Raw genomic sequence first — 25,583 nt, 5'->3', positions numbered from 1 at the left:
ATCATTCTACAGTAACCGAAAGGTTGCTGGATCGAATCCCAGATCCAGCAACCTTTAGCATTATCTAGTCTAAATATGGCATGATTCCACCAATTGTAACCTTCTGCATCACTTTCAAAGAGTTACTTTTATTTTGAAGGCAAACTGCAAATTCCACTATTGTGCCTAATTATTATTGTGGCTAGCTTCACAACACATAACCCGGTCTGGTCGAGCCTCACTCACTAGCCAGATGAAGCTAGCTGGCTGCTTATAACGTTAGCTTTAGGCAACAGGGTTAAGTAGCTGGCTAGCTTATTATTTTCATGAACTGAAGTTCAATTTCAATAGGCGAAGTGGCTACCTAGCTAATACTTACAAGGATTCCTAAATCATTGCAAAGAATAGTGAAAATGACTGCAGTTTCTACTGGTCATTGTTTTCAGGCTGGTTGTATTGGTGCCATCTAGGTACCAAGCTAAAGCTAGCTAGCTACCCCAGAAGTTGCGGTCGAACAAATAATGCTTTATTACCAACGCGGTATAGTAAACACATCGTTCGTGGCCGGTGTTTGCAGACTTTTTTGTACAGCTTTGACAGTGCTACTGATAGTAGTGGTGGCGCTTGGCTTGCACGTGCAAATTCAGAACACACAACAATCTATAATAGAACTGTGTTGTTTGACGTATCTTCTTTGACACGCAAATAACCAAACTGTGTTCCATAGTATATGTCGTGACGCATCACTGTAACTCCGGTAGGGTAACATGTGTACCGGTGCTTGACCAGTCAGCGAAAGACACCACCCACGACAGAGAATGGTTGATTGTCAAGGGAAATTAATTACATTATCTTGGCATTAATTGATTTCGCCTTTGAGTTGTCTCGCTGAAATGTTCTTACTCTTTCAAATGACTGCTACACTTGATTACTGCTCAGTCCACACAGCAGACATTGTGGCCTAGGTTAGGAAAACTGTGTTGCACGTGTAGTGCAAAATGTACATCATTACGTCGTGTACCTACATTATATAGGTATGCACGTCAGCTTTGAAATCAGTTTTGCACATCGGCATTAAACTAGACAGACATCGGACCAATACCAATGTTGGCATTTTTGGCAAATGTCGGGCCGATTCCGATATGTTCACCGATATATTGTGCATACCTAATACATGCTGTGGCTGTGATTTGAGTGTATTACTGCCTATTGGTCCACAAACTCAGCAAAAAAATAAACATCCTCTCACTGTCAACTGTTTATTTTCAGCAAACTTAACGTGTAAATATTTGTATGAACATAAAAAGATTCAACAACTGAGACATAAACTGAACAAGTTCCGCAGACGTGACTAACAGAAATTGAATAATGTGTCCCTGAAAAAGGGGGGGGGGGGGTCAAAATCAAAAGTAACAGCCAGTATCTGGTGTGGCCACCAGCTGCATTAAGTACTGCAGTGCATCTCCTCCTCATGGACTGCACCAGATTTGCCAGTTCTTGCTGTGAGATGTTACCTCACTCTTCCACCAAGGCACCTGCAAGTTCCCTGACATTTCTGGGGGGAATGACCCTAGCCCCCAACCTCCGATCCAACAGGTCCCAGACGTGCTCAATGGGATTGAGATCCTGGCTCGTCGCTGGCCATGGCAGAACACTGATATTCCCGTCTTGCAGGTAATCACACACAGAATGAGCAGTATGGCTGGTGGCATTGTCATGCTTGAGCGTCATGTCAGGATGAGCAGGCAGGAAGGGTACCACATGAGGGAGGAGGATGTCTTCCCTGTAACGCACAGCATTGAGATTGCCTGCAATGACAACAAGCTCGTCCGACGATGCTGTCTGACCCCGACACACCACCCCAGACCATGACGGACCCTCCACCTCCAAATCAATCCCACTCCAGAGTACAGGCCTCGGTGTAATGCTCCTTCCTTCGACGATAAACGCAAATCTGACCATCACCCCTGGTGAGACAGAACTGCGACTCGTCAGTGAAGAGCACTTTTGCCAGTCCTCTCTGGTCCAGCGACGGTGGGTTTGTGCCCTTAGGCAACGTTGTTGCCGGTGATGTCTGGTGAGGACCTGCCTTACAACAGGCCTACAAGCCCTCAGTCCAACTTCTCTCAGCCTATTGCGGACAGTCTGAGCACTGATGGAGGGATTGTGCATTCCTGGTGTAACTCGGGCAGTTGTTGTTGCCATCCTGTACCTGTCCCGCAGGTGTGATGTTCGGATGTACCAATCCTGTGCAGGTGTTGTTACATGTGTTCTGCCACTGCGAGAACGATCAGCTGTCCGTCCTGTCTCCCTGTAGCGCTGTCATAGGCGTCTCACAGTACGGACATTGCAATTTATTGCCCTGGCCACACCTGCAGTCCTCATGCCTCCTTGCAGCATGCCTAATGTACGTTCACGCAGATGAGCAGGGACCCTGGGCATCTTCCTTTTGGTGTTTTTCAGAGTCAGTAGTAAGGCCTCTTTAGTGTCCTACGTTTTCATAACTGTGACCTTAATTGCCTACCGTCTGTAAGCTGTTAGTGTCTTAACGACCGTTCCACAGGTGCATGTTCATTAATTGTTTACGGTTCATTGAACAAGCATGGGAAACAGTGTTTAAACTCTTTACAAAGAAGATCTGTTAAGTTATTTGAATTATCTTTGAAAGACAGGGTCCTGAAAAACAGACGTTTCTTTTTTTGCTGAGTTTATTTCATTATAGCGATTGTGTTCTATACTCTATACACATGTGTTGTGTATTTGATGAAGGGCTCATCTGTAAAAGTATTTATTCAGGGTTCACCCCCTGCTAAAATTAAGGTTAAATAAAATATGTAAGCCTGAGTTCCAACTGAATTTTTTTTAAACAATCCTCAATAGTGGTTGAGATGACCTCTAGGAGCCAACTCCAAAGAGACCACATTCAAGTCCTCCATCCCCCACTCATTCAAATGTAGGAAATAGTTACTCCAGTCTGACCCCTGCTGCTGTCTCTGGCTCCACTGTCTCTGACTCCAAACCTACCCCCGCCCGGCCGGCCATCTAGAGGTGTGAAGAGGCCAGCCCAGAAGCGGAGGGCGGCCAGTGCACCAGCAGCAACTAACACAGAGGGAGAGGACCGTTGGAACACTGTGCTATAGGATGATGTGGAGCCACTCCCACCAACATTTCAACCTAAAAGGTGGCCAGGGCCTCAACTGTACAACTGGAAAGTACAGCCCCCTTCATCTTTGTGAGTAAACAAAAAAAAATGTATTATCATAGCATTTTTGTATGCTCTCTATAGTTATGTATCAATTAACCAATTCGGCCACTTGGGTACATTTGTGCAAACTTGTGAGGGACACCTGTGAGACTTCATACCAAATATTATGTAGCTCACACACGGTTGCCCTGTTGTGGACAACATCTAAATTATCCCCAGATTTCTATCTCAATGTATGACCTTTCTTTTACATTTCAAAGACACAAAAATAAAACACAGTTTCTTTGTTTGTTTAAATTTGACCAGATCTGTGGTGTTATATTGTCCTACATTGATTTCACATCTCCACAAACTTCAAAGTGTTTACTTTCAATTAGTATCAAGAATATGCATATCCTTGCTTCAGGTCCTGAGTAACAGGTAGTTAGATTTGGGTATGTCATTTTAGGCAGAAATTGAGATGAAGGGTCCTATCCAGAAGAGGTTTTAACAATAAAAAAACAGAAATACCTTAACTACCGTAATTTCCGGACTATTAAGCGCACCTGAATATAAGCCGCACCCACTGAATTAACATTTTTTTTATTTTGAACATAAATAAGCCGCACATGTCTATAAGCCGCAGGTGCCTACCGGTACATTGAAACAAATTAACTTTACACAGGCTTTAACAAAACACGGCTTGTAACAAAAATAAATAGGCTTTAACGAAACACGGCTTGAAACAAAAAATCAAAAAATAGCAGTAAGCTTTGTCTTTTTGCACTGAGTCAATTCCTCACGCTGCTGTTTCCAACGTCTTATCATCGACTCATTAAGACCAAGCTCCCGTGCAGCAGCTCTATTTCCTTTTCCAACAGCCAGGTCAATCGCCTTCAACTTGAAAGCTGCATCATATGCATTTCTCCGTGTCTTTGCCATGATGAGGGTGACAAAATGACTACCGTAATCAGAATGATGGGAAGTTTGAGAGCGCTTGATTTAATCTAAACAGTAAACAAAAAAGTTGTTTCACCTTAACCCGTTCGGCAATTTCATTGGTCTAATGAAAGCTTCATGCCGCCAAAAAACTGCGCACGTTACAGAATGTGTTTTTTTGAGAAAAAAAAATTGAAAGCAGGAAAAATCCATATATTAGCCGCGTCATTGTTTAAGCCGTGAGGTTCAAAGCCTGGGAAAAAAGTTGCGGCTTATAGTCCATAATTTACGGTACATAAGTATTCAGACCATTTGCTATGAGAATCAAATCACATTTTATTTGTCAAATACACATGGTTAGCAGATGTTAATGCGAGTGTAGCGAAATGCTTGTGCTTCTAGTTCTGACCGTGCAGTAATAGCTAACAAGTAATCTAACAATTTCACAACTACCATATACACAGTGTAAAGAATGAATAAGAATATGTTCATATACATATATGGATGAGCGATGGCCGTGGGCATAGGCAAGATGCAGTAGATGGTATAGAGTACAGTATATACACATGAGATGAGTAATGTAGGGAATGTAAATATTATATAAAGTGGCATTGTTTAAAGTGACTAGTGATACATTTATAAAATCCAATTTTACATAGTCTCTCGGTCCAAGCTTTAATGCACCTGTACTGACCTCGCCTTCTGGATGATAGCGGGGTGAAAAGACAGTGGCTCGGGTGGTTGTTGTCCTTGATGATCTTTTTGGCCTTCCTGTGACATCGGGTGTTGTAGGTGTCCTGGAGGGCAGGTAGTTTGCCCCCGGTGATGCGTTGTGCAGACCTCACTACCCTCTGGAGAGCCTTACGGTGGTGGGCGGAGCAGTTGCTATACCAGGCGGTGACACAGCCCGACAGAATGCTCTCGATTGTGCATCTTGAAAAAGTTGGTGTTTTTGGTGACAAGACAAATTTTCCCAGCCACCTGAGGTTGAAGAGGTGCTGTTGCGCCTTCTTCACCACACTGTCTGTGTGGGTGGACCATTTCAGTGTGTCCGTGATGTGTACGCCGAGGAACTAAAAACTTTCCACCTTCTCCATTACTGTCCCGTTGATGTGGATAGGGGGGTGCTCCTTCTGCTCCTTCCTTTAGTCCACGATCATCTCCTTTGTTTTATTCAGTGTGAGGTTATTTTCCTGGCACCTCTCTGCAAGGGCCCTCACTCCTCCCTGTAGGCAGTCTCGTCGTTGTTGGTAATCAAGCCTGCCACTAGAGTTGTCTGCAAACTTGATGATTGAGTTGGAGGCGTGCATGGCCACGCAAACATCGGTGAACAGGGAGTACAGGAGAGGGCTGAGAACGCACCCTTGTGGGGCCCCAGTGTTGAGGATCAGCGGGATGGAGATGTTTCCTACCTTCACCACCTGGGGGCGGCCCGTCAGAAAGTCCAGGACCCAGTTGCACAGGGCGGGGTTGAGACCCAGGGTCTCGAGCTTAATGACGAGTTTGGAGGGTACTATGGTGTTAAATGCGGAGCTTTAATCGATGAACAGCATTCTTACATAGGTATTCCTCTTGTCCAGATGGGTTAGGGCTGTGTGCAGTGTGATTGCAGTTGCGTCGTCTGTGGACCTATTGGGGCGGTAAGCAAATTGTAGTGGGTCTTGGGTGTCGGGTAGGGTGGAGTTGATATGGTCATTGACTAGTCTCTCAAAGCACTTCATGATGACGGAAGTGAGTGCTACGGGGCGATAGTCATTTAGCTCAGTTACCTTTGCTTTCTTGGGTACAGGAACAATGGTGGACATCTTGAAGCATGTGGGAACAGCAGACTGGGATAGGGATTGATTGAATATGTCCGTAAACACACCAGCCAGCTGGTCTGCACATGCTCTGAGGACGTGGCTAGGGATGCCGTCTGGGCCAGCAGCCTTGCGAGGGTTAACACGTTTAAATGTTTTACTCATTGATGAGATAATGTTTTTTTTTTTTATAAAATACATTTTTGAATTAAGCTGTAACTTAACAAAAAGTTGGAAAAGTCAAGGGGTCTGAATACTTTCCAAATGCACTGTTGGATGTATCTATATGGAAAAATATGTAAACCAATTTTGACCAATCAATTGGTCAAAAGAACAGACGAATCTTGGTTGACCAAGATTTTTTTTAGCCGGGGACAGCCCTATTTCCAACAGCAGTAAAAACAATATTTTTTATTTATTGAAAACATTTTTCACAGGGATTTAGATGGTAAAATGACTATGCTATTCAGTGCTAGTTCACTCACAAACTGAAATTGAGCAAACAGTTTGAATTTTAGCAACCAAGAAATTAGTGATTTCTACTAGATAACACATCCACAGTCAGAACAGCTTTCCCAGTTTGACAACAGATGCCGTTCCGCCAGGAAAATCTATAGGCGAATATCACAGCCAATCACAACACTGGTGCGTAAGTAATACTGTGAAACACCATCATTGCACTATTAGCGGCAGATATTATGGACATTTTCTGAAATTACAATGCAAAAACATCCTACGTGTAGCAGCTTTAAATCAGAATCAAGTTTACCTTTACAAGCAAACTTCAAATCAAGCACTGACCTCCAAAAAACAGCAAATACCGCAGCCTTCCAGGGTAATTGAGAACTGAAGGGGAGTTCCAGAGATGTCTATCTTACCTCTGTTCTGCACTGGCGTCCTGACTGTCATTCTGGGTTAAGTGGTAGGTGCGTCTGTGGTATGGAGAGGACATGTGTCTGTCCTTAATTTCCTCCCTCGAGCTAAGAGAAACAAAGAGACCCGTGTATGCTCTGGGGATCCTTGCATTAGTAAAGGCATTGTGCTTATGTTAGTGTGTGTGATCTTACCAGTGTCCCAGGCCATTGTCCCGCAGGCTGTTGCGTGTTTCCCGTGTGATGTCAGGAGCTGCAGGCCACGGGTGGTTCACATTGTTGTCTGAGCAGGAGGCAGCGGCAGCAGCATTCTCCTGTGACAGGGCGTTCTCCAGTAGTGAGGGGGTGTTACTGAGCCTCTGTTCCACCTCCACTGCTCCTACTACAGCACCCAGCTCCAGGGGCAGGTGGCCATGGTCAGAGCTGTTCCGGTTTCGTGGAGAGAGGAGGTGAAGAGCTGAGGCTGCAGAAGCCATGCTGTCTGTGTGGAGGGCTGGGAGAGGTTCTCGAGATTCAGCTCCAGACACCCCCCCCAGGCCTCGCTGCAGCGTCTCAGAGGCGATCTCAGGAATGTCCTGAGACATGGCCGTGGAGGCAGATGAGATGACATCCGGAGAGCGGGCCCGGGTAGGAGAGGCCTGCTGAATCAGCATAGGCTCAATGACCTGCGGGTCCAGCGAGAGGGGCGGGTTTGGAGAGGGAAGCCCCTGTAGAGGGCGGAGGGGGTAGGTGAGGGGGAACATGAGCGTATGAGGAGTGGTCTCTTGTGGAAGATGGTACATCTTTATGAGACAGCCGGGAAGACCAAAATGGAACAAGGAGTAAGGATAATGTCACATACAATGGAGAGGGACGAAAGGTCTTGTAAGTTGACATGAACACGTTACTTTAGCCCCTCAGACTCTCCAATTGTGTGGCACACATCCTGCTTTCTAACTGTGTGTAATGAAGGCATCATGCTGTAAGTGTGTATTTTTATTTTACCTTAAACTAGACAAGTCAGTTAAGAACAAATTCTTATTTTCAATGACGGCCAAGGAACAGTGGGTTAAACTGCCTTGTTCAGGGGTAGAACGACAGATTTGTACCTTGTCAGCTCGGGGATTCGAACTTGCAACCTTTCGGTTACTAGCCCAATGCTCTAACCACTAAGCTACCCTGCCGCCCCATATGTGTTTGCTCGTGCATGTATAGCCTACCGGCATGTTGTCCCCTAAGCCTGAGATGAGGATGGAGTTGCTCTCCACAGACATCTTAGGGCTCTGGGTCAGCTCCTCTCCTCCCCTGCAGACATTACCATCACTGGAGTCAGGGACGTCAAACCACAATCGTTTTGCCTGCTCATTCTAGTCAATTATGAATTCCTCCCCTCTTATAGACTCTTCGAGTTGACCTACCTGGCGCCACTGTCAGAGTTGCTGCTCATGGCTGTTACTATGGTCAGGCTGCTGGCACTGCTGCCTGGGGAGGCTGGGACCTGGGGGAGAAGGGCAGAAACAAAATGAAGAGCAGGATCAAGATCCAGGAGTAATCATCCTTCCTTGGATATTCGCTGTAATTTTGATAGAATAGAGAGAATTTGGAACAGGACATACCGAAGCACTGGGGGTCATGAAGGCGTCAGGGGTCATGAGCTTGGGCATAGCAGCAGTGCCGGAAGGGGACAGGAAGTCAGCAAGAGCGGGAATCTTGCAGAGATCATTTTCGGAGCCGCATCCAGACTCCTTATCAGAGCTCAAACCTTCCACACTCATGTCTGTCAAGTGATCTGAAAAACCTAGGAAAGTACAAAGATGGATTTTTATCAATGAAAAATTGGGATAACATTTATAAAATCTCACTTACAATGCAAAGAAGATAGTTTTTGTTTATGAAGACTAACAGTTTTCCTAACTCACCAAAGCCATTATTTGAGTTCGAGTGAGGCAGGAACAAGGAGCCAGAGCCAAGGTTTGGCTGGAACCAGATCTGCACATCTTGAAGGGACCTGTGGGCAGAAGAATACATCAACACCCATATGGGTGTATGAAATGAGATTCTGCATTTAAATTATGTAGTCTTAGTAAATATGGTAATAATGACCCTGAATGAGGACTCTCACTTTGTGTGGACACAATATAGCTTGATTTGGATCCCAGCTTTGGATTCCATTGGTCCCTGGTTACCATCTAGAGATAAAGGGAAGAACAAGTCTTAATAAAACATAAGCAAAAATTTGACCCATGATAATTCAGAGTTAGACCAGCCCATCGTTTGATCAGGTAATAGTGGTAACGGGTATAAAAGGTGAAGCCCACCTGCAGTCATACTCTCGCTCTCCTCGTCTGGCGGGAGGACCTCCGTGTGGCACAGGCGGCTGTGGCTGACATCCTGAACACCGAAGCTAAGCACAGGGTGTGTGAGCAAGAACTCTGACACGGCTGTGAAGCTGGCTCTGCCTTTTTCCTGGTCCTGCAACAACTCCATCACATACAACACCTAGAGGGACAACACAAGCCAGGGTCAATTACTCATTATACTAAAATCCAACAGGATTACAGTCGATAGATCACAGTGACACAGCAGGACATAAATGTTATTTGACCTTTCTCTGTACGTCACTGAGGATGAGGCATTCTGCAGACAGGTCCAGACTGGCCTTCAGACAGGGCAGGACTGAGGAGTTGAACGGGTCTGGTGAGAACCTAGAGGACATGTACATAGACTCTTGTTAAAACAGGTCCAGTAACAGACAACTTGCAAGCATGAAAGTGCAGCGAAACACAAGTAAAACCGTCAGACCTGATGGTCTGCAGGCAGGTCCATGACACTGTGCACCACATCTTCAACTCCTGGTTCTGATCAGCTCCAGTAATCAGAAAGCGCCAGAACGGAACACTAGAAAGGCAAAAGGGGAAGAACATTTATTAATCTCTCATGGGTGCTTAAGAGAAAATGACTGATTACATTGGGTAACGCTGAAAAAGATGGTACCTACACATGTCTACCTAACCCTGTAGAACTCAAAATGAACATGCACACTACATTTTAAAATCAGTAATAAATACAACGCTCCCCCCCACCCAAAACAAAGTCTCATACCCTAAATCCTCCCAACGCCTGTTAAGATAAAAAGTAAAGCAGCAGTAGGGAACAGTAGTTACTTACTCTGGGTCCTGTTTCTTGTGGTTGTCACAGAACAGCAGGCAGGAAAGGGGGTTCCCGTTGTGGGGCTGCCACTCGTGTAGACATCTGTGGAAGAAGCCGGGGAGAGGACTTCACAAAGGAAAGTCAAAGTAACCATAGAGAAACAGATGGAAAGTAATGGCAAGAAACAGCTGGAATGTTCAAGAATATAATTGAATAGTATAAAATTTAATAAGTGAGTAAAAAGGTCTACCTTGGCTGGTCCTGTCCTTCAATGTAGATTTGCCAGAACTTTACATATCCATCATGACTGGCTGTGGCCAAGACTGTGCCATCCGGAGACAGGGCACCTTCACTGATGCGCTGGAGAAAAACAGAAACACCCCAAACTCAATTTCTACACTAAAAACCAGCCTGTAAATAAGTGCTTTCCATACTGGAAACAGACCACGTGATTACTGAATTATTTAAACGCCCTACATCTGTATGTCCTTTTATGGTTATAACGCCGTCCTTCAGGTCAGTGGCATCTACTGGCCAGGTGCTGTTGTTGCTGCGGAGGATCTCCAGATCCCACACTTCAGCCTGGGGAGAAAAGACAGGACAATCAGCTGAAGAGAGGGAGGAAAGAAAATAGTACAAATGGAGGAGGAGGCGGCATTTGTAAATAGTCCGGTTATGTGTAAGCAGGGCATACAGTGCCTTCAGGAAGTACTTTTTTCAAATTTTGTTGTGTTACAAAGTGGGATTAAAATTGTTATAGTTTACATTTTTTGTCAATGATCTACACAAAATACTCTGTGGAAGAACATTTTGACCATTTGTAAAACAAAATAAGACACTAATATAGCTTGATTAGATAAGTATTCAACCCCGAGTCAATACGTTAGAATCACCTTCGGCAGCGATTACAGCTGTGCGTCTTTCTGGGTAAGACAAAGAGCTTTGCACACCTAGATTGTGCAACATTTGCCCATTATTCTTTTCAAAATTCTACCTCAAAATTGGTTGTTGATCATTGCTAGGCAACCATTTTCAGGTCATGCCATATATTTTTAAGCAGATTTAAGTCAAAACTGTAACTCGGCCAATCAGGAACATTCACCGTCTTCTAGGTAAGCAACTTGTGTTTTCGGTTAATGTCCTGCTGAAAGGAGATTCTCTCCCAAAGTCTGGTGGAAAGTAGACAACCAGGTTTTCGTCTAGGATTTTGCCAGTGTGTAGCTCTATTCCGTTTTTTTTTACCTGAAAAACTCCCCAGGCCTTAACAACTACAAGCACACCCGTAACATGATGCAGCAACCACTATATGCTTGAAAATATGGAGAGTGGTACTCCGTAATGTGTTGTATTGGATTTGCCCCAAACATAACGCTTTGTATTCAGGAAAAAGTTCATTTCTTTTCCAAATTTTTTGCCGTACTTTAGTGCCTTGTTGCAAACAGGATGCATGTTTTAGAATATTTGCTATTCTGTACAGGCTTCCTTCTTTTCACTCTGTCAATTAGGTTAGTATTGTAGAGTAACTGCACTGTTGTTTATCCATCCTCATGTTTCTATCACAGCCATTAAACTCTGCAACTGTTTTAAAGTCACCATTGGCCTCATGATGAAATCCCTGAGGGGTTTCCTTCCTCTCCGGGCAACTGAGTTAGGAAGGACGCCTGAATCTTTATAGTGACGGTGTATTTATACACCATTCAAAGTGTAATTAATAATTTCACCATGCTCAAATGGACATTCTATTTCATTTCATTTTTTTACCCATGTAACAATAGGTGCCCTTCTTTGCGAGGCATTGGAAAACATCCCTGGTCTTTGTGGTTGAATCTGTGTTTGAAATTCACTGCTTGACTGAGGGACCTTACAGATAATTGTATGTGTGGGGTACAGAGATGAGACAGTCATTCAAAAGTCATGTTAAACACTATTACTGCATGCAACTTAAGCACATTTTTACTGCTGAACTTATTTAGGCTTGCCATAACAAAGGGGCTGAATACTTATTGACTAAAGACATTTCAGGTTTTATATATTTTCTTATTAATGTGTAAAAAAAAAAAAACATAATTCCACTAACATTATGGGGTATTGTGTGTTGGCCAGTGACACATTTCCATTTAATCCTTTTTAAATTCAGGCTGTAACAACAAAATGTGGAAAAAGTCAATGGGTGTGAATACTTTCTGAAGGCACTGTACATACTCTGTCTTCATGCAGTAGGGCCAGGGTCTGGCTGGCATCCTCAGGGTTCTCTTCATTGTCCTCTAGGATGAAGGGACACCAGATCAACCTCCTATTGGAGTTCAGAAGTGTGTCCTCAGGCCTCCGGACATGGACAATGACTTGATCCCTGGGAAGCATGTGGGTTAAAGTGCATAACACATAGCTGTACACACGTCACACTATCATATACAATGTGCTTTTAAATGGCCAAAACCAGGTAAATGTATATTGTTACATGAAACAGTAGGAAAGAACCAAGGGAAGTGCTATTATTGAGTAGAATGAGGAGGATACAGGATCTTGCTGCTATGGCAGGTGAGCTGCCAGATGACCAGGTTACCAGCCTCGTCAACACATCCCAGCAGGGTGGAGTCCAGGTGTGCAAAGGCCAGGTCTGTGACTGCACCAGTGAAGCCCTTCAGCAGGGTGCGCTCTGCCGAGCCCAAGCTCAACACACGGATCATGGCCTGGTTGTTTGCTCCTGCACACAAGTACAAAGCATGAGTTTGCGAGCCAACTTCTGTCACATTCAGAATCAATCCAGACTTTTTGGTTTTACATGGATAGCTAAAGCAGAGTTGAATGCCAAGGGTTCAAGACATAGTGCAGTACTTAGGGAAAACACAATATCGGTTCAGGGTATGTTTTACCACAGATTTCTCAATAAGCTCCAGTCGTTTGTAATTTTGTCATCACTATAAAGTTAAGTGATTTGATGACAGGCAGAGGGAGATCAAGATTCCAGCCAAAGAAATAGAACACAGGGGTCTTGGCAGTCACACAGCCAAAAGCAAATGCGTTTCTTATCCACTGTTATCAAACAAATAGACCTTCCTTTAACCTTTGCAACACCACCATGCATTTCTCGCTGCAAAATGCCAAGAGCAGGTTTCTAAAGTGCAATTTTTGGGGCTGACAGAAAGCAAAAAAAACAAAAAAAAAGTGTTTGTGGTTTCCAAGGAACACAAATCTGAATGGGTACGTAAGGTCAGAGTAAGCAATGTTTATTTCCAGAACATGAAATGCAAAGAAAATCCAATGAAAGGGGTACAAAATGGTCAGATCAATACTGACATCAAAAAAATTCTAAAATTGAGACGTGATCTCTTTAAAGGACAGTCTCACAAGAATAATCATTATTCTATTCTCACTACGCGCACCTCAAAATGCTTGGAACAAATAAAAAGGGAATGGTTCACGAGCACTGGCACATTTTCAGATCTGATGACAGTCTTGGCAATGTGTGTTTTCAGCAGGAATGGGCATTTAAAATGATTTTACTATTTGAATAATATAATTAATTTAAAGTGCATTCGTTAAGTATTCAGACCCCTTGACTTTTTCCACTGTTACGTTAAAGCCTTATTCTAAAATGGATTAAATAAAAAAGTCATTGATTTACACCTCAACACAATCCTTTCTCTGAGCTCTATGGGCAATTGTTTTGACCTTATGGCTTGGTCTTTGCTCTGACATGCACTGTAAACTGAGGGACCTTATATAGACAGGTGTGCCCCTTTCCAAATCATGTCCAATCAATAGAATTTACCACAGGTGGACTCCCAGTTGTAGAAACATCTCAAGGATGATCAATGGAAACAGGACACACCTAAGCTCAATTTCGAGTCTCATAGCAAAGGGTCCGAATACTTATGTAAATAAGGTATTCCTGTTTTTGAATTTTTATACATTTGAAAACATTTCTAAAAACCTGTTTCCGCTCTGCCATTATGGACTACTGTGTGTAGATTGATGTTTAAAAAAAAAAATTAAAATCAATTTTAGAATAAGGCTGTAACGTAACAAAATGTGGAAAAAGTCAAGGGGTCTGAAACCTTTCCGAATGCACTGTATTTGGATTTCTGGACTCATTCTATACATAGAAATTGACATATCATTAACCAATCACAGCCCTCCTTTAGGATTGCACATTCAGTAAATCACCAGCAGAGGGAGACCCCTTTGAATCCATTTTCCCATACACTGTTGGTGGTGCCCATAAAATACACTGCTCCAAAAAATAAAGGGAACACTTAAACAACACAATGTAACTCCAAGTCAATCACACTTCTGTGAAATCAAACTGTCCACTTAGGAAGCAACACTGATTGACAATAAATTTCACATGCTGTTGTGCAAATGTAATAGACAACAGGTGGAAATTATAGGCAATTAGCAAGACACCCCCAATAAAGGAGTGGTTCTGCAGGTGGTGACCACAGACCACGTCTCAGTTCCTATGCTTCCTGGCTGATGTTTTGGTCACTTTTGAATGCTGGCGGTGCTTTCACTCTAGTGGTAGCATGAGACGGAGTCTACAACCCACACAAGTGGCTCAGGTAGTGCAGCTCATCCAGGATGGCACATCAATGCGAGCTGTGGCAAGAAGGTTTGCTGTGTCTGTCAGCGTAGTGTCCAGAGCATGGAGGCGCTACCAGGAGACAATACATCAGGAGACGTGGAGGAGGCCGTAGGAGGGCAACAACCCAGCAGCAGGACCGCTACCTCCGCCTTTGTGCAAGGAGGAGCAGGAGGAGCACTGCCAGAGCCCTGCAAAATGACCTCCAGCAGGCCACAAATGTGCATGTGTCTGCTCAAAGGGTCAGAAACAGACTCCATGATGGAGGTATGAGGGCCCGCCGTCCACAGGTGGGGGTTGTGCTTATCATATCATAACTTCAGAATTAGCAGAGAGCCCACTGGAAATCTGATGTAGTGGTAGCGTATACTGTTCCAAACAATGTCAAAATGAACAAAATCAAAAAGGGTAGTTCTGAGAAAATCATAAATAAGTTGAATAAGTGGTATGTGAACAATTTTATTTCAGAATCTAGACATACTCCATGTTAGAGCACACCTAGGAGTATAACGACACCAAGATGTTGTCTGTATCATGTACAGTTCACAGGCGGCATGTATAGGTCCAAAAAGGCCTAAAATTGCCAGTTTCATCATGATCTTAGCAAAAATGGTTTGTGATACAATGTGAAAAGTATGTTTCCCCCATTGTTAAAATGAGAGGCCACACAGATCTTTAAAGACCCTTGCTGCCTTTCGTCTGAATGTTGAGTTTGATCTGAAACCATTCCTGTGACTTTGCTATCCATTTTAAATAAAACTGTATATATTATTTTTTATTTCACCTTTATTTAACCAGGTAGGCTAGTTGAGAACAAGTTCTCATTTGCAACTGCGACCTGGCCAAGATAAAGCATAGCAATTCGACACATACAACAACAGAGTTACACATGGACTAAACAAAACATACAGTAGAACAAAAGAAAACAAAAAGTATATATATACAGTGAGTGCAAATGAGGTAAGACAAGGTAATAAATAGGCCATGGTGGCGAAGTAATTACAATATAGCAATTAAACACTGGAATGGTAGATGTGCAGAAGATGAATGTGCAAGTAGAGATACTGGGGTGCAAAGGAGCAAGATAAATACATAAATAAATACAGTATGGGGATGAGGTAGGTAGATAGATGGGCTGTTTACAGATGGGCTATGTACAGGTGCAGTAACTGTGAGGTGCTCTGACAGCCGGTGCTTAAAGCTAGTGAGGGAGATATGAGTCTCCAGCTTAAGAGATTTTTGCAGTTCGTTCCAGTCATGGCAGCAGAGAACTGGAAGGAAAGACGACCAAAGGAGGAATTGGCTTTGGGGGTGACCAGTGAGAAATACCTGCTGGAGTGCGTGCTACGAGTGGGTGCTGCTATGGTGACCTGCTATGGTGACCTTATTATGTAGGTAATTTGTGATATTGCCATCTATTGTAAACTAGAAAAGGACATTTACTGAAGTAAATGTGGTGTGCCACCTAATCTTAAGTGGTAGTGACGGGAGTAGTAATGGTAATTTTGGTTACTGGCCCAATGCTCTAACAACTAGGCTACCTGTGGTAATAGGGTTTTCATAGGCTGTGTTAATTATAGTGACCTATTTTTGGGTGGTTTGAAGGTGTGGAGTTATTATAGTAGGCTAGAGTGCACTATATCATCATAAGCTCTCACACACCTACTTGAAGTCAGAAGTTTACATACACTTAGGTTGGAGTCATTAAAACTCATTTTTCAACCACTCCACAAATGTCTTGTTAACAAACTATAGTTTTGGCTAGTCGGTTAGGACTTCTACTTTGTGCATGACAAGTCATTTTTCCAACAATTGTTTAGACAGATTATTTCACTTATAATTCACTGTGTCACAATTCCAGTGGGTCAGAAGTTTACATACACTAAGTTGACTGTGACTTTAAACAGCTTGGAAAATTCCAGAAAATGTCATTGCTTTAGAAGCTTCTGATAGGCTAATTGACATAATTTGAGTCAATTGGAGGTGTACCTGTGGATTTATTTCAAGGCCTACCTTCAAACTCAGTGCCTCTTTGCTTGACATCATGGGAAAATCTAAAGAAATCAGCCAAGACCTCAGAATAAAAAGAAAGAAAAAAAATGGGAGACCTCCACAAGTCTGGTTCATCCTTGGGAGCAATTTCCAAACGCCTGAAGGTACCATGTTCATCTGTACAAACAATATAGTACGCAAGTATAAACACCATGGGACCACGCAGACATCATATCTCTCAGGAAGGAGACGCGTTCTGTCTCCTAGAGATGAACGTACTTTGGTGCGAAAAGTGCAAATCAATCCCAGAACAACAGCAAAGGACCTTGTGAAGATGCTGGAGGAAACCAGTACAAAAGTATCTAAATCCACAGTAAAACAAGTCCTATATCGACATAACCTGAAAGACCGCTCAGCAAGGAAGAAGCCACTGCTCCAAAACCCCCATAAAAAAGCCAGACAACGGTTTGCAACTGCACATGGTGACAAAGATGGTACTTTTTGGAGAAATGTCCTCTGGTCTGATGAAATAAAAATAGAACTGTTTGGCTATATTGAACATCGTTATGTTTGGAGGAAAAGGGGGGAGGTTTGCAAGCCAAAGAACACCATCCCAACCATGAACCACAGGGGTGGCAGCATCATGTTCTGAGGGTGCTTTTCTGCAGGAGGGCCTGGTGCACATCACAAAATAGATGGCATCATGAGGGAGGAAATTTATGTGGATATATTGAAGCAACATCTCAAGACATCAGTCAGGAAGTTAAAGCTTGGGTCGCAAATGGGTCTTCCAAATGGACAATGACCCCAAGCATACTTCCAAAGTTGTGGCAAAATGGCTTAAGGACAACAGAGTCAAGGTAATGGAGTAGCCATCACAAAGCCCTGACCTCAATCCCATAGAAAATTTGTGGGCAGAACTGAAAAAGCGTGTGAAAGCAAGGAGGCCTACAAAACCTGACTCAGTTACACCAACTCTGTCAGGAGGAATGGGCCAAAATTCACCCAACTTATTGTGGGAAGCTAGTGGAAGGCTACTAGAAACGTTTGACCCAAGTTAAACAATTTAAAGGCAATGCTACCAAATACTAATTGAGTGCATGTAAACTTCTGACCCACTGGGAATGTGATGAAATAAATAAAAGCTGAAATAAACCAATCATTCTCCCTACTATTATTCTGACATTTCACATTCTTAAAATAAAAAGTGGTGATCCTAACTGACCTAAGACAGGGAATTTTTACTAGGATTAAATGTCAGGAATTGTGAAAAACTGAGTTGAAATGTATTTGGTTAAGGTGTATTTAAACCTCCGACATCAACTATATATGTGTATATAGCCGTAATGATCGGATCATACCAAGCAACAAGGGATGGTAATGCATGGTTCCACACCAGAGGAGGCTGGTGAGGGGAGGATGGCTCATAATAATGAATGAAATGGTATCAAACATGGAAACCAGGTGTATGATGAGTTTGAGACCATTCCATATTTTATTATTCCTTTCCTCCACATTTAAAACTTGCACCAGCCACAACTGTTCCAAACTCACCTCGGATGGCATATGCCAGGTATGCGTTAGAGACTGCAATGAGGTTGCCGTAGTAATACTTGTGCTCCCAGTCGTACTTGGCGACAGGCTGGATTTTTACCTGCACGGAACAGGAGAGAGTCAAAATTCAAAGGACCCATATACTGACAACAGAGCAACACCGAGTCAAGAAAATTGTATATTGTGTTAACATGAGGACAGGTATTCAAATAATGCTAGTAAGCTCAAAACAGTGCTCGGTAATAAATTGCTTAGCTATCAAGACTTGAGACAACTACCCTTGCCTAAAATAATTGTCTTTACATCGTTTGTCTGAGAACGTTGGTGTAATCACCCCGGTGACCTTTTTCATGTTCTCAGGGACAGTTGAGGGCCCAGTGCAGCTGTTTTGATCTCAATATTAAATCATTACTCGGTAACATTTAATAAATATACTGTAATCGTTACCCATCATTTTTTTTTACGGTAAAAAAGCTACAAAAATAGTTTTACAAAAAAAATGTATCAAGCAAGAATTTTGCTTAGACTGTATGGGAGTGGTCTAAGTGCATTAACCCACAGTTAGGAATGTGGTGCGGGGTATGCAACCTGAAAACTAGCTTTTATTGGCAGAGCGGTTTGGAACTATTAACAGACGGGATTCTATTGAAGTCTAAAAGTATTTGGTTTTAAATATACTTAAGTATCAAAAGTAAAAGTATTTATTTAAAATTCCTTAAATTAAAACGGCTCCATTTTCTTGCTTTTTATTTACTTATAGCCAGGGGCACACTCCAACACTCAGACATAATATACAAACAAAGCATTCGTGTTTAGTGAGTCTGCCAGATCAGAGGCAGGAGAGACGTTCTCTTGTTTAGTGCGTGAATTTCACCATTTTCCTGCCCTGCTAAGCATTCAAAATGTAACGAGTACATTTTGGTGTCAGGGAAAATGTATGGAGTAAAAAGTTGATTATTTTCTTTAGGAAGGTAGTGAAGTAAAAAAATATATAAATATTAAAGTAAAAGCACAGATAGCCCCCCAAAACTACTTGAGTAGTACTTTAAAGTATTTTTACACCACTGTCGAACAGTAATCTATGCCGCTCGGTCATGTTGTCAACAAGGCAGCATGATGCATTTTTCAGAAACGCACATCTCTTTTCCATAAAATATGTTTGATAATGCTAACTAGTTTTCATTGAGAAGACAGATAATGGGCAAGAGCACTTGCCTCGTGTCATACTGTTACAAGCCGGTGAGAAACCTCTGGCTGGAATGGATCTTATTAGCTACCCACTCACGCTGCATATAGTCAAGTTTAAGCAGACTTGAAAAATGCCACAAGGCATATAGACATATTGAATGCATTCAATGATTTACTGGTCGCCAAAGTCCCTATACAGCTACAGTACTTTACAAATAAAGATACCGGTTGCTTGCGTGCATATCGGGATTGGCCATGAAAAGCCAACTGACATTTACTCCTGAGGTGCTGACCTGTTGCACCCTCGACAACCACTGTGATTATTATTATTTGACCCTGCTGGTCATTTATGAACATTTGAACATCTTGGCCGTGTTCTGTTATAATCGCCACCCGGCACAGCCAGAAGAGGACTGGCCACCCCTCATAGCCTGGTTCCTCTAGGTTTCTTCCTAGGTTCCGGCCTTTCTAGTGAGTTTTCCTAGCTACTGTGCTTCTACACCTGCATTGCTTGCTGTTTTGGGTTTTAGGCTGGGTTTCTGTACAGCACTTTGTGACATAAGCTGATGTAAGAAGGGCTTTATAAATAAATGTGATTGATTGACACACTAGCTGCCGCATTTCCCTGATTTTGCAGAATAAATAAAATAATAACATCAGTACTTGTCCCCGCTTTCTTTTGCCGCCGTGGTTAGGGCTATGGAGGTCATGAAATAGCCAGCCGGTGATTGTCAAGCAAATAACTGCCGGTCTCAAAGTAATTGACCGTTAACTAACAAACACATTCAGCATCTCCTGGGTAGATGAAAGGATGATCTCTGCATGTATGGTTCCCACCGTGAAGCATGGAGGAGGAAGTGTGATGGTGCTTTGCTGGTGACACTGTCTGTGATTTATTTAGAATTCAAGTCACATTTAACCAGCATGGCTACCACAGCATTTTGCCACCCCATCTGGTTTGCGCTTAGTGGGACTATCATTTGTTTTTCAACAGGACAATGACCCAACACACCTCCAGGCTGTGTAAGGGCTATTTGACCAAGGAGGAGCGTGAAAGACTGCTGCATCAGATGACCTGGCCTCCATAATCACCTGACCTCAACCCAATTGAGATGGTTAAGGAGGAGTTGGTCCGCAGAGTGAAGGAAAAGTAGCCAACATGTGCTCAGGATATGTGGGAACTCCTTCAGGACTGTGGGAAAGCATTCCAGGTGAAGCTGGTTGAGAGAATGCCAAGAGTGTGCAAAGTAATCAAGGCAAAGGGTGGCTACTTTGAAAAACTAAAATATATTTTGATTTGTTTAACACTTTTTTGGTTACTACATGAATCCATGTGTGTTATTTCATAGTTGATGTCTTCACTATTATTCTACAATGTAGAAAATAGTACAAATAAAGAAAAACCCTTAAATGAGTAGGAGTGCCCAAACTTTTGACTGGTACTATATGCAGAGGGAATGATACATTTTTTTTTTTTTTTAAAACCACTTCCTCATATGCCATTGAAACCAGCATTTCTCTACTGTTCTACTGGTTTTCAAATCAACTTTCTTTAGTTGTCCAGCAGCCAAAGGCACAATCCTAGTCATATTTGCAACCCATGCCAGTTGTTGAATCTTTAGATATCCCCTCCTTCTAAAATTCAAATGACTATTTCCATCTTTGTCATATGATGCCACTTGCATGTGCAGTGCGCTTTTTACAAGTGTTTTCCCGCTAATCGCATTTGTTACCTTTGGGTGTACAACCGTGTGCACATCGCTGCACTAATCAAATGTTTCCTGCGAATGAACGCTAGAAAAAGAAAAACTCCAGTAAAATGGAACATATCTTTTGAACGGTTTGGGGTAGAAACCCGGTTTTTAGTATAATAATTGTGAAACCATGACATTAAAGGTATATTCAGTGTGTATATATGGCACTCAGGATGCACTAGGCAGGCACACATATTTTAAAAGAGCTACTGACTTTAGAAAAAGTGGCCAGCTGGAAATGAGTCTAACTGGCTATTTGGCCAACGGCCGGCGCTTAGTGAAAACACAGGAAACAAAATCCATAATCGGTCATTCTCTATCAGGAAATAACACTTTTACACTGTTCGATATATCAGCTATTGTACAAATATGATACAAAACACTGGAAAATAAAATTGACTGCACTGGGCCTTTAATTCTTAAAGTCTTACCTTGTTGCTGCCACGTGCCTTGCTGTCAATGCTTGAGTCTCGACTGGCCACAATTTCAACATAGTTGGATGTGATGGGAATGCAAGTGGAGCCATCATCCCCAGAGAGGCAGCTGGTGAAGAAACCAAATACAATGTTAACTGGACACTTGATCTTCTAAAGAGATCTAGATTGAACATGGGTTCACACAATACTGAATGTAATCTCTGTTAAGGCAGAGAAAAATACTGTACAACAGAATAAATAAGAGGTAACTTTATTACTTACATGATCTGACACTGTTGGGTGTTCATGTTCTCTGAATTAGGGCCTGTGGATTCAGCCATGGTTGACCTGTCGCCTGCTCCTATAAGTTCTGCTCCCAGAAGTCCATTCAATTCGCCATTGAAAGATGTTTTGCTTTGGTTCTCACTTGGAGAGGCGTCTACGGAAACAAACACCGGTGAGTAACTCAGTCCCCCTAACTTTGGATGTCGCCAAAAATGATAAGTAGCGAACCCTATTGCCAAGCAACATTTTCAGGGGTAAAGCCGAAAGGGGCTGATAATGTCCCTCATGTAATTTTACATGCTACCAGAAAACCAATTATTCAACTGAGCCTCGAGGACTGATGTTTCATCGCCTCCAAAGAACCCAGGCAACCTCATGCCTTATGATTTGGTACCTGGTGCTTAGACCTTGATGACCCTCAGTTCCATTACATCACACATAAGTCATTGGACGAAGGTGTCTTCTGGACAGGAGAGTTTTGTTAAGAGCCCCGGCGCCCTGTCTGAACATTAACACACATCGCTTGTGGTATGCTTTTGGAAGCATGAGGGCTTTCATATCACAGAGAAAAGAATTTCAAAAAACAAAAAAGGTTAAATTGATACATACCTTTATAGGGTTAGGGTTCGCACACGGCCATATTTTCATGTTACAATGTTTAAGTAAAACCAGATGGAAGACAGAGTGGACTACCTGTTCTAATTAGCTGTGAGTCTCCAAACACCTGTGTGTAAACTGAAGACTGATACCACAAACGTGCTGTCACTGAAAAATAATGTCAGCTACAACTATGTTAAATCCGGTTAAAACAGTAAATTGGTATTTTGCATTTGTGAAATTACTGTCTGATATGAAAGTAAAGGTATTTATGTTTCTAGAACAGTGCTGCAATTGAGAATCGATTCACGTTTAGATGGAGTATTTGGCTGTTTTGGCTTCCATAGCCAATTCACCTCTAAACAGAACATGTAAAGTCCCTGGACTATAAAGAGTAATGTTAGGCAGGGTGTTAGGGGACAAAGTGAAACTTTGGTTCTCGAGTTATACTTCGTACTACTTGTTATAGAGAAGCTTCTCAGGAACACAGAACACTATTTCACAAGGATAGGATTTACCATTATTTTCAAGTTATCGTAAAAAGGTTGGGGACAGGTCAATGTTAATCCCTAGTCAATAATGGCACTAAGTGGCCTGTCAGGATTCTTAAATTCAACACATTGTCAAATATCTCATGATAGGATAGTAAATAAAAAGTAAAAATTATATGAAATACTATATTATGCAAAGTAGGCCGTATGGAATACATAATTACAGTAATTTAGACCAATAATTTAAGGTAGGGTGTTCATACTAGTGACAATTTATGAAATCGTCATACCTCTTTTTATACAACTTTATGCAAATTAGATACACAGCCCTACACAAAGCACCCCCACCAACACTTCTCACTAAGTCTGACCTGTAGCACAGAGTGCTACTACTCTAATAACAAAAAGGGTAAGCCTACACCCAAGTTGGGTTACATTGTCATGTTATTTTTCATGATGAGTTACTCTGGTGATGGGCGGATAAACTACTGCAAATAATTCGTTTAAGCACAGAAGAGAATGAGCCACCTGCTAGCCAGCTGCACAGAAAGATAGATGGCACACATTTTCAATTCACTGATATTTAGACAATGTCTTTATCGATTGTAGGACTGTAGCCACTGAATTCTGATCGTATACAGCCAATGCTGCGCAGCGCTGCCTTTCGCAGATGTGACTATTGAAAAACTGCTTAAAAACAATATGCACATTTCCCCACACAATTGCCTTGTTGCAGATAAGGCTGTGAGTGATGACGTAGTACACATAAATTAATTTGCTGTTAAATCCCCTCCTCACAAAAAATACAAGTTAATGGGTTTCCATCGCATTTTCAACTCTGGTTCTCACCAAACATGTGCGTTATATAGCGACTGTGACCACTCTGGTATTGCGATTTGCTTACATGGAGATAATTATTATGAACAAAAGCGCGAGAACATTTTTATTTGTCAAAACGGCAGCCAAGCATCGATTATCATGTCACCAGAATAAGACCCTCGCGATATTTATTGTAAAGGAGCATCAAGCTCATCACCTTGCACTTGCACAATAAGTTCATCATAACTTAATCCATCTGTAGCCTAATAAACTGCTTGCTTTCCCGACGAATCGTAGTGGGAGGACGACACGTCATCTCGTGACTCCCAAGTTTAATTCGACCCGGTTATGATTATAATATTTGCGCACAAAAGCGTTTACAACGACAATCCTCGCATAATTAATTTTACCGACAAGACCCCACCTTGTCTAGCGTATTTTGTTTTGTTGACATTTGGAAAGTTAATTAACCGGGAAAAAAATGTTTCAATCAGGCCTGTCATGACAATATCTGACGTACTTTACACGCATAAAAAGGTTGGACGGATGAATAACAGAAGCAAGGAAAAATGTTTTACCTTATATTTCAGTCAAAAGACGCCCGATGACAGTCAAACACCCTCATTATTAGCAACACAATGTCACACTGATAGGTTGAGGAAAACTCATTGCAAAGAGCAAATATGAACAAACCGATTTTACGGGTTTCACAAAAAGGGCTGTCCCACATATTTGAACGTTCTAACATGATGACTAAACCGTCCGCATTACGTGCGCGAGTATTGTAAAATACATTTACACACGTTATTCAATAATTTCATCCAAACTGCTCGCGAGCGTCGACATAACCGGGCACCTTGATGCTCTGCAAGTCCCGCGTCTCCCATGGTTTTTACAAGCAAACACCACGACGGTGTTTGAAAGGTGAAATTTGTCCACATACCAATCCAGTTGGTGGCGGTAATGCACCTTAAAATTAGTTGCCAACCACCATAAGAAATCCACAAGAGGATGAACAAGGAGAGATTAATCAACAACAACAACAAAAAACTATATAGGTTTCCCATTTTATCTGTGGCTTAATTGTCAGAGTAGAGAGCACATGATTTTGTGTGACTAAAAATGGGTAAAAAAAATAAAAGGACCATATGCATTTCAGGTAAAATAACCCAATTTTTATCTCCCAGGACAAATTAGCTAGCAATGTCCATGAATGCTTGTGTGTTTCAACCTGTGCGCAAATTAACATAGTTTAAGTGCACTGTTTGATTCAATAATTAAGACAGACAAATGACTCGAGAGGGAGCTGTATTAAAACAAAATGACAGTGAGTGGCTGTGTTACTGGCGCATGTAGTCTCTCCTCCCTGCTGCAGCGACCATAGCACAGCAAGTGTTGACCGCACTGTCCATTCTGAAGCTGCAACATAATTACTGACATTTAGTGTAATTGTTTCTCTGACGGCAAAGTTCTGATATCAAAATCCCCAATTTGTTTAAGAAAAACCTTCCCTACTCCCTCAACCCTTGCTCTTTTACGTGACACATGTATGTATCACATGCACTTGACCAATAGGGCCAGTCCGAAAGCCTATCATAATTATAACAATAAATTGATTATAAAAAAAAATCCGAACTCGTGACAGCAAAATAGGTGCAGAGGACGTGAATTATAAACTCGAAACGGGGAATGTTTACTGATTAAGCAGAAGGGAAATTGATAGATGTGTGGAAGACTTGACTTGGTGGTCGAAACTACTGGAGATCAAGAAAAAGGAGAGTATAGGAGCAAGCGCTGCGTGAATATTAGGCCTGTGTGTGACAAACAGGTGCTGAAGATAGAGTTTACATTTCCAAATGGTCAGAAAAAAATGTAAACTAAGTCTACCAGAGTCTGTTCTAACGAAATATATATACTGTATATAAAGACTAAAAACAGTTGCATGCATTCGTGAATTGTGGTTCATTTATTGTTTAATTATTCAAAGCTCCCTTTATTTCATT

At 42.2% G+C, this 25,583-nt stretch overlaps 1 protein-coding gene across 7 annotated transcripts in view; it reads right to left on the bottom strand.

Annotated features, from left to right (window-relative positions):
* The window catches only part of LOC106560824 (enhancer of mRNA-decapping protein 4), a 54,077-nt gene that overhangs the window by 14,931 nt on the left and 13,563 nt on the right, over positions 1-25,583 (bottom strand). Inside the window, exons 2-19 of one of the 7 annotated variants that reach the window (XM_045688197.2) lie at positions 21,671-21,827; positions 21,404-21,515; positions 18,031-18,130; positions 12,420-12,606; positions 12,105-12,252; positions 10,380-10,484; positions 10,153-10,262; positions 9,921-10,028; positions 9,555-9,650; positions 9,358-9,457; positions 9,071-9,251; positions 8,875-8,941; positions 8,672-8,760; positions 8,369-8,550; positions 8,171-8,250; positions 7,973-8,075; positions 6,969-7,555; positions 6,780-6,881 (exon numbers count right to left, since the gene is read on the bottom strand). In XM_045688197.2, the coding sequence (XP_045544153.1) occupies positions 6,780-6,881; positions 6,969-7,555; positions 7,973-8,075; positions 8,171-8,250; positions 8,369-8,550; positions 8,672-8,760; positions 8,875-8,941; positions 9,071-9,251; positions 9,358-9,457; positions 9,555-9,650; positions 9,921-10,028; positions 10,153-10,262; positions 10,380-10,484; positions 12,105-12,252; positions 12,420-12,606; positions 18,031-18,130; positions 21,404-21,515; positions 21,671-21,827 (2,614 nt within the window). The remainder of the gene's footprint in view (positions 1-6,779; positions 6,882-6,968; positions 7,556-7,972; positions 8,076-8,170; positions 8,251-8,368; positions 8,551-8,671; positions 8,761-8,874; positions 8,942-9,070; positions 9,252-9,357; positions 9,458-9,554; positions 9,651-9,920; positions 10,029-10,152; positions 10,263-10,379; positions 10,485-12,104; positions 12,253-12,419; positions 12,607-18,030; positions 18,131-21,403; positions 21,516-21,670; positions 21,828-25,583) is intronic. The other 6 variants (XM_014124159.3, XM_045688198.2, XM_045688199.2 and 3 more) reach the window with 6 other exon arrangements.

The sequence above is a fragment of the Salmo salar genome, chromosome 10, assembly GCF_965601325.2.
Source record: "Salmo salar chromosome 10, fSalSal1, whole genome shotgun sequence".
Classification (NCBI taxonomy): Eukaryota; Metazoa; Chordata; class Actinopteri; order Salmoniformes; family Salmonidae; genus Salmo; species Salmo salar.
Note: the sequence above shows the minus strand (reverse complement) of the source record. Positions and strands in the feature narration are given on the sequence as shown.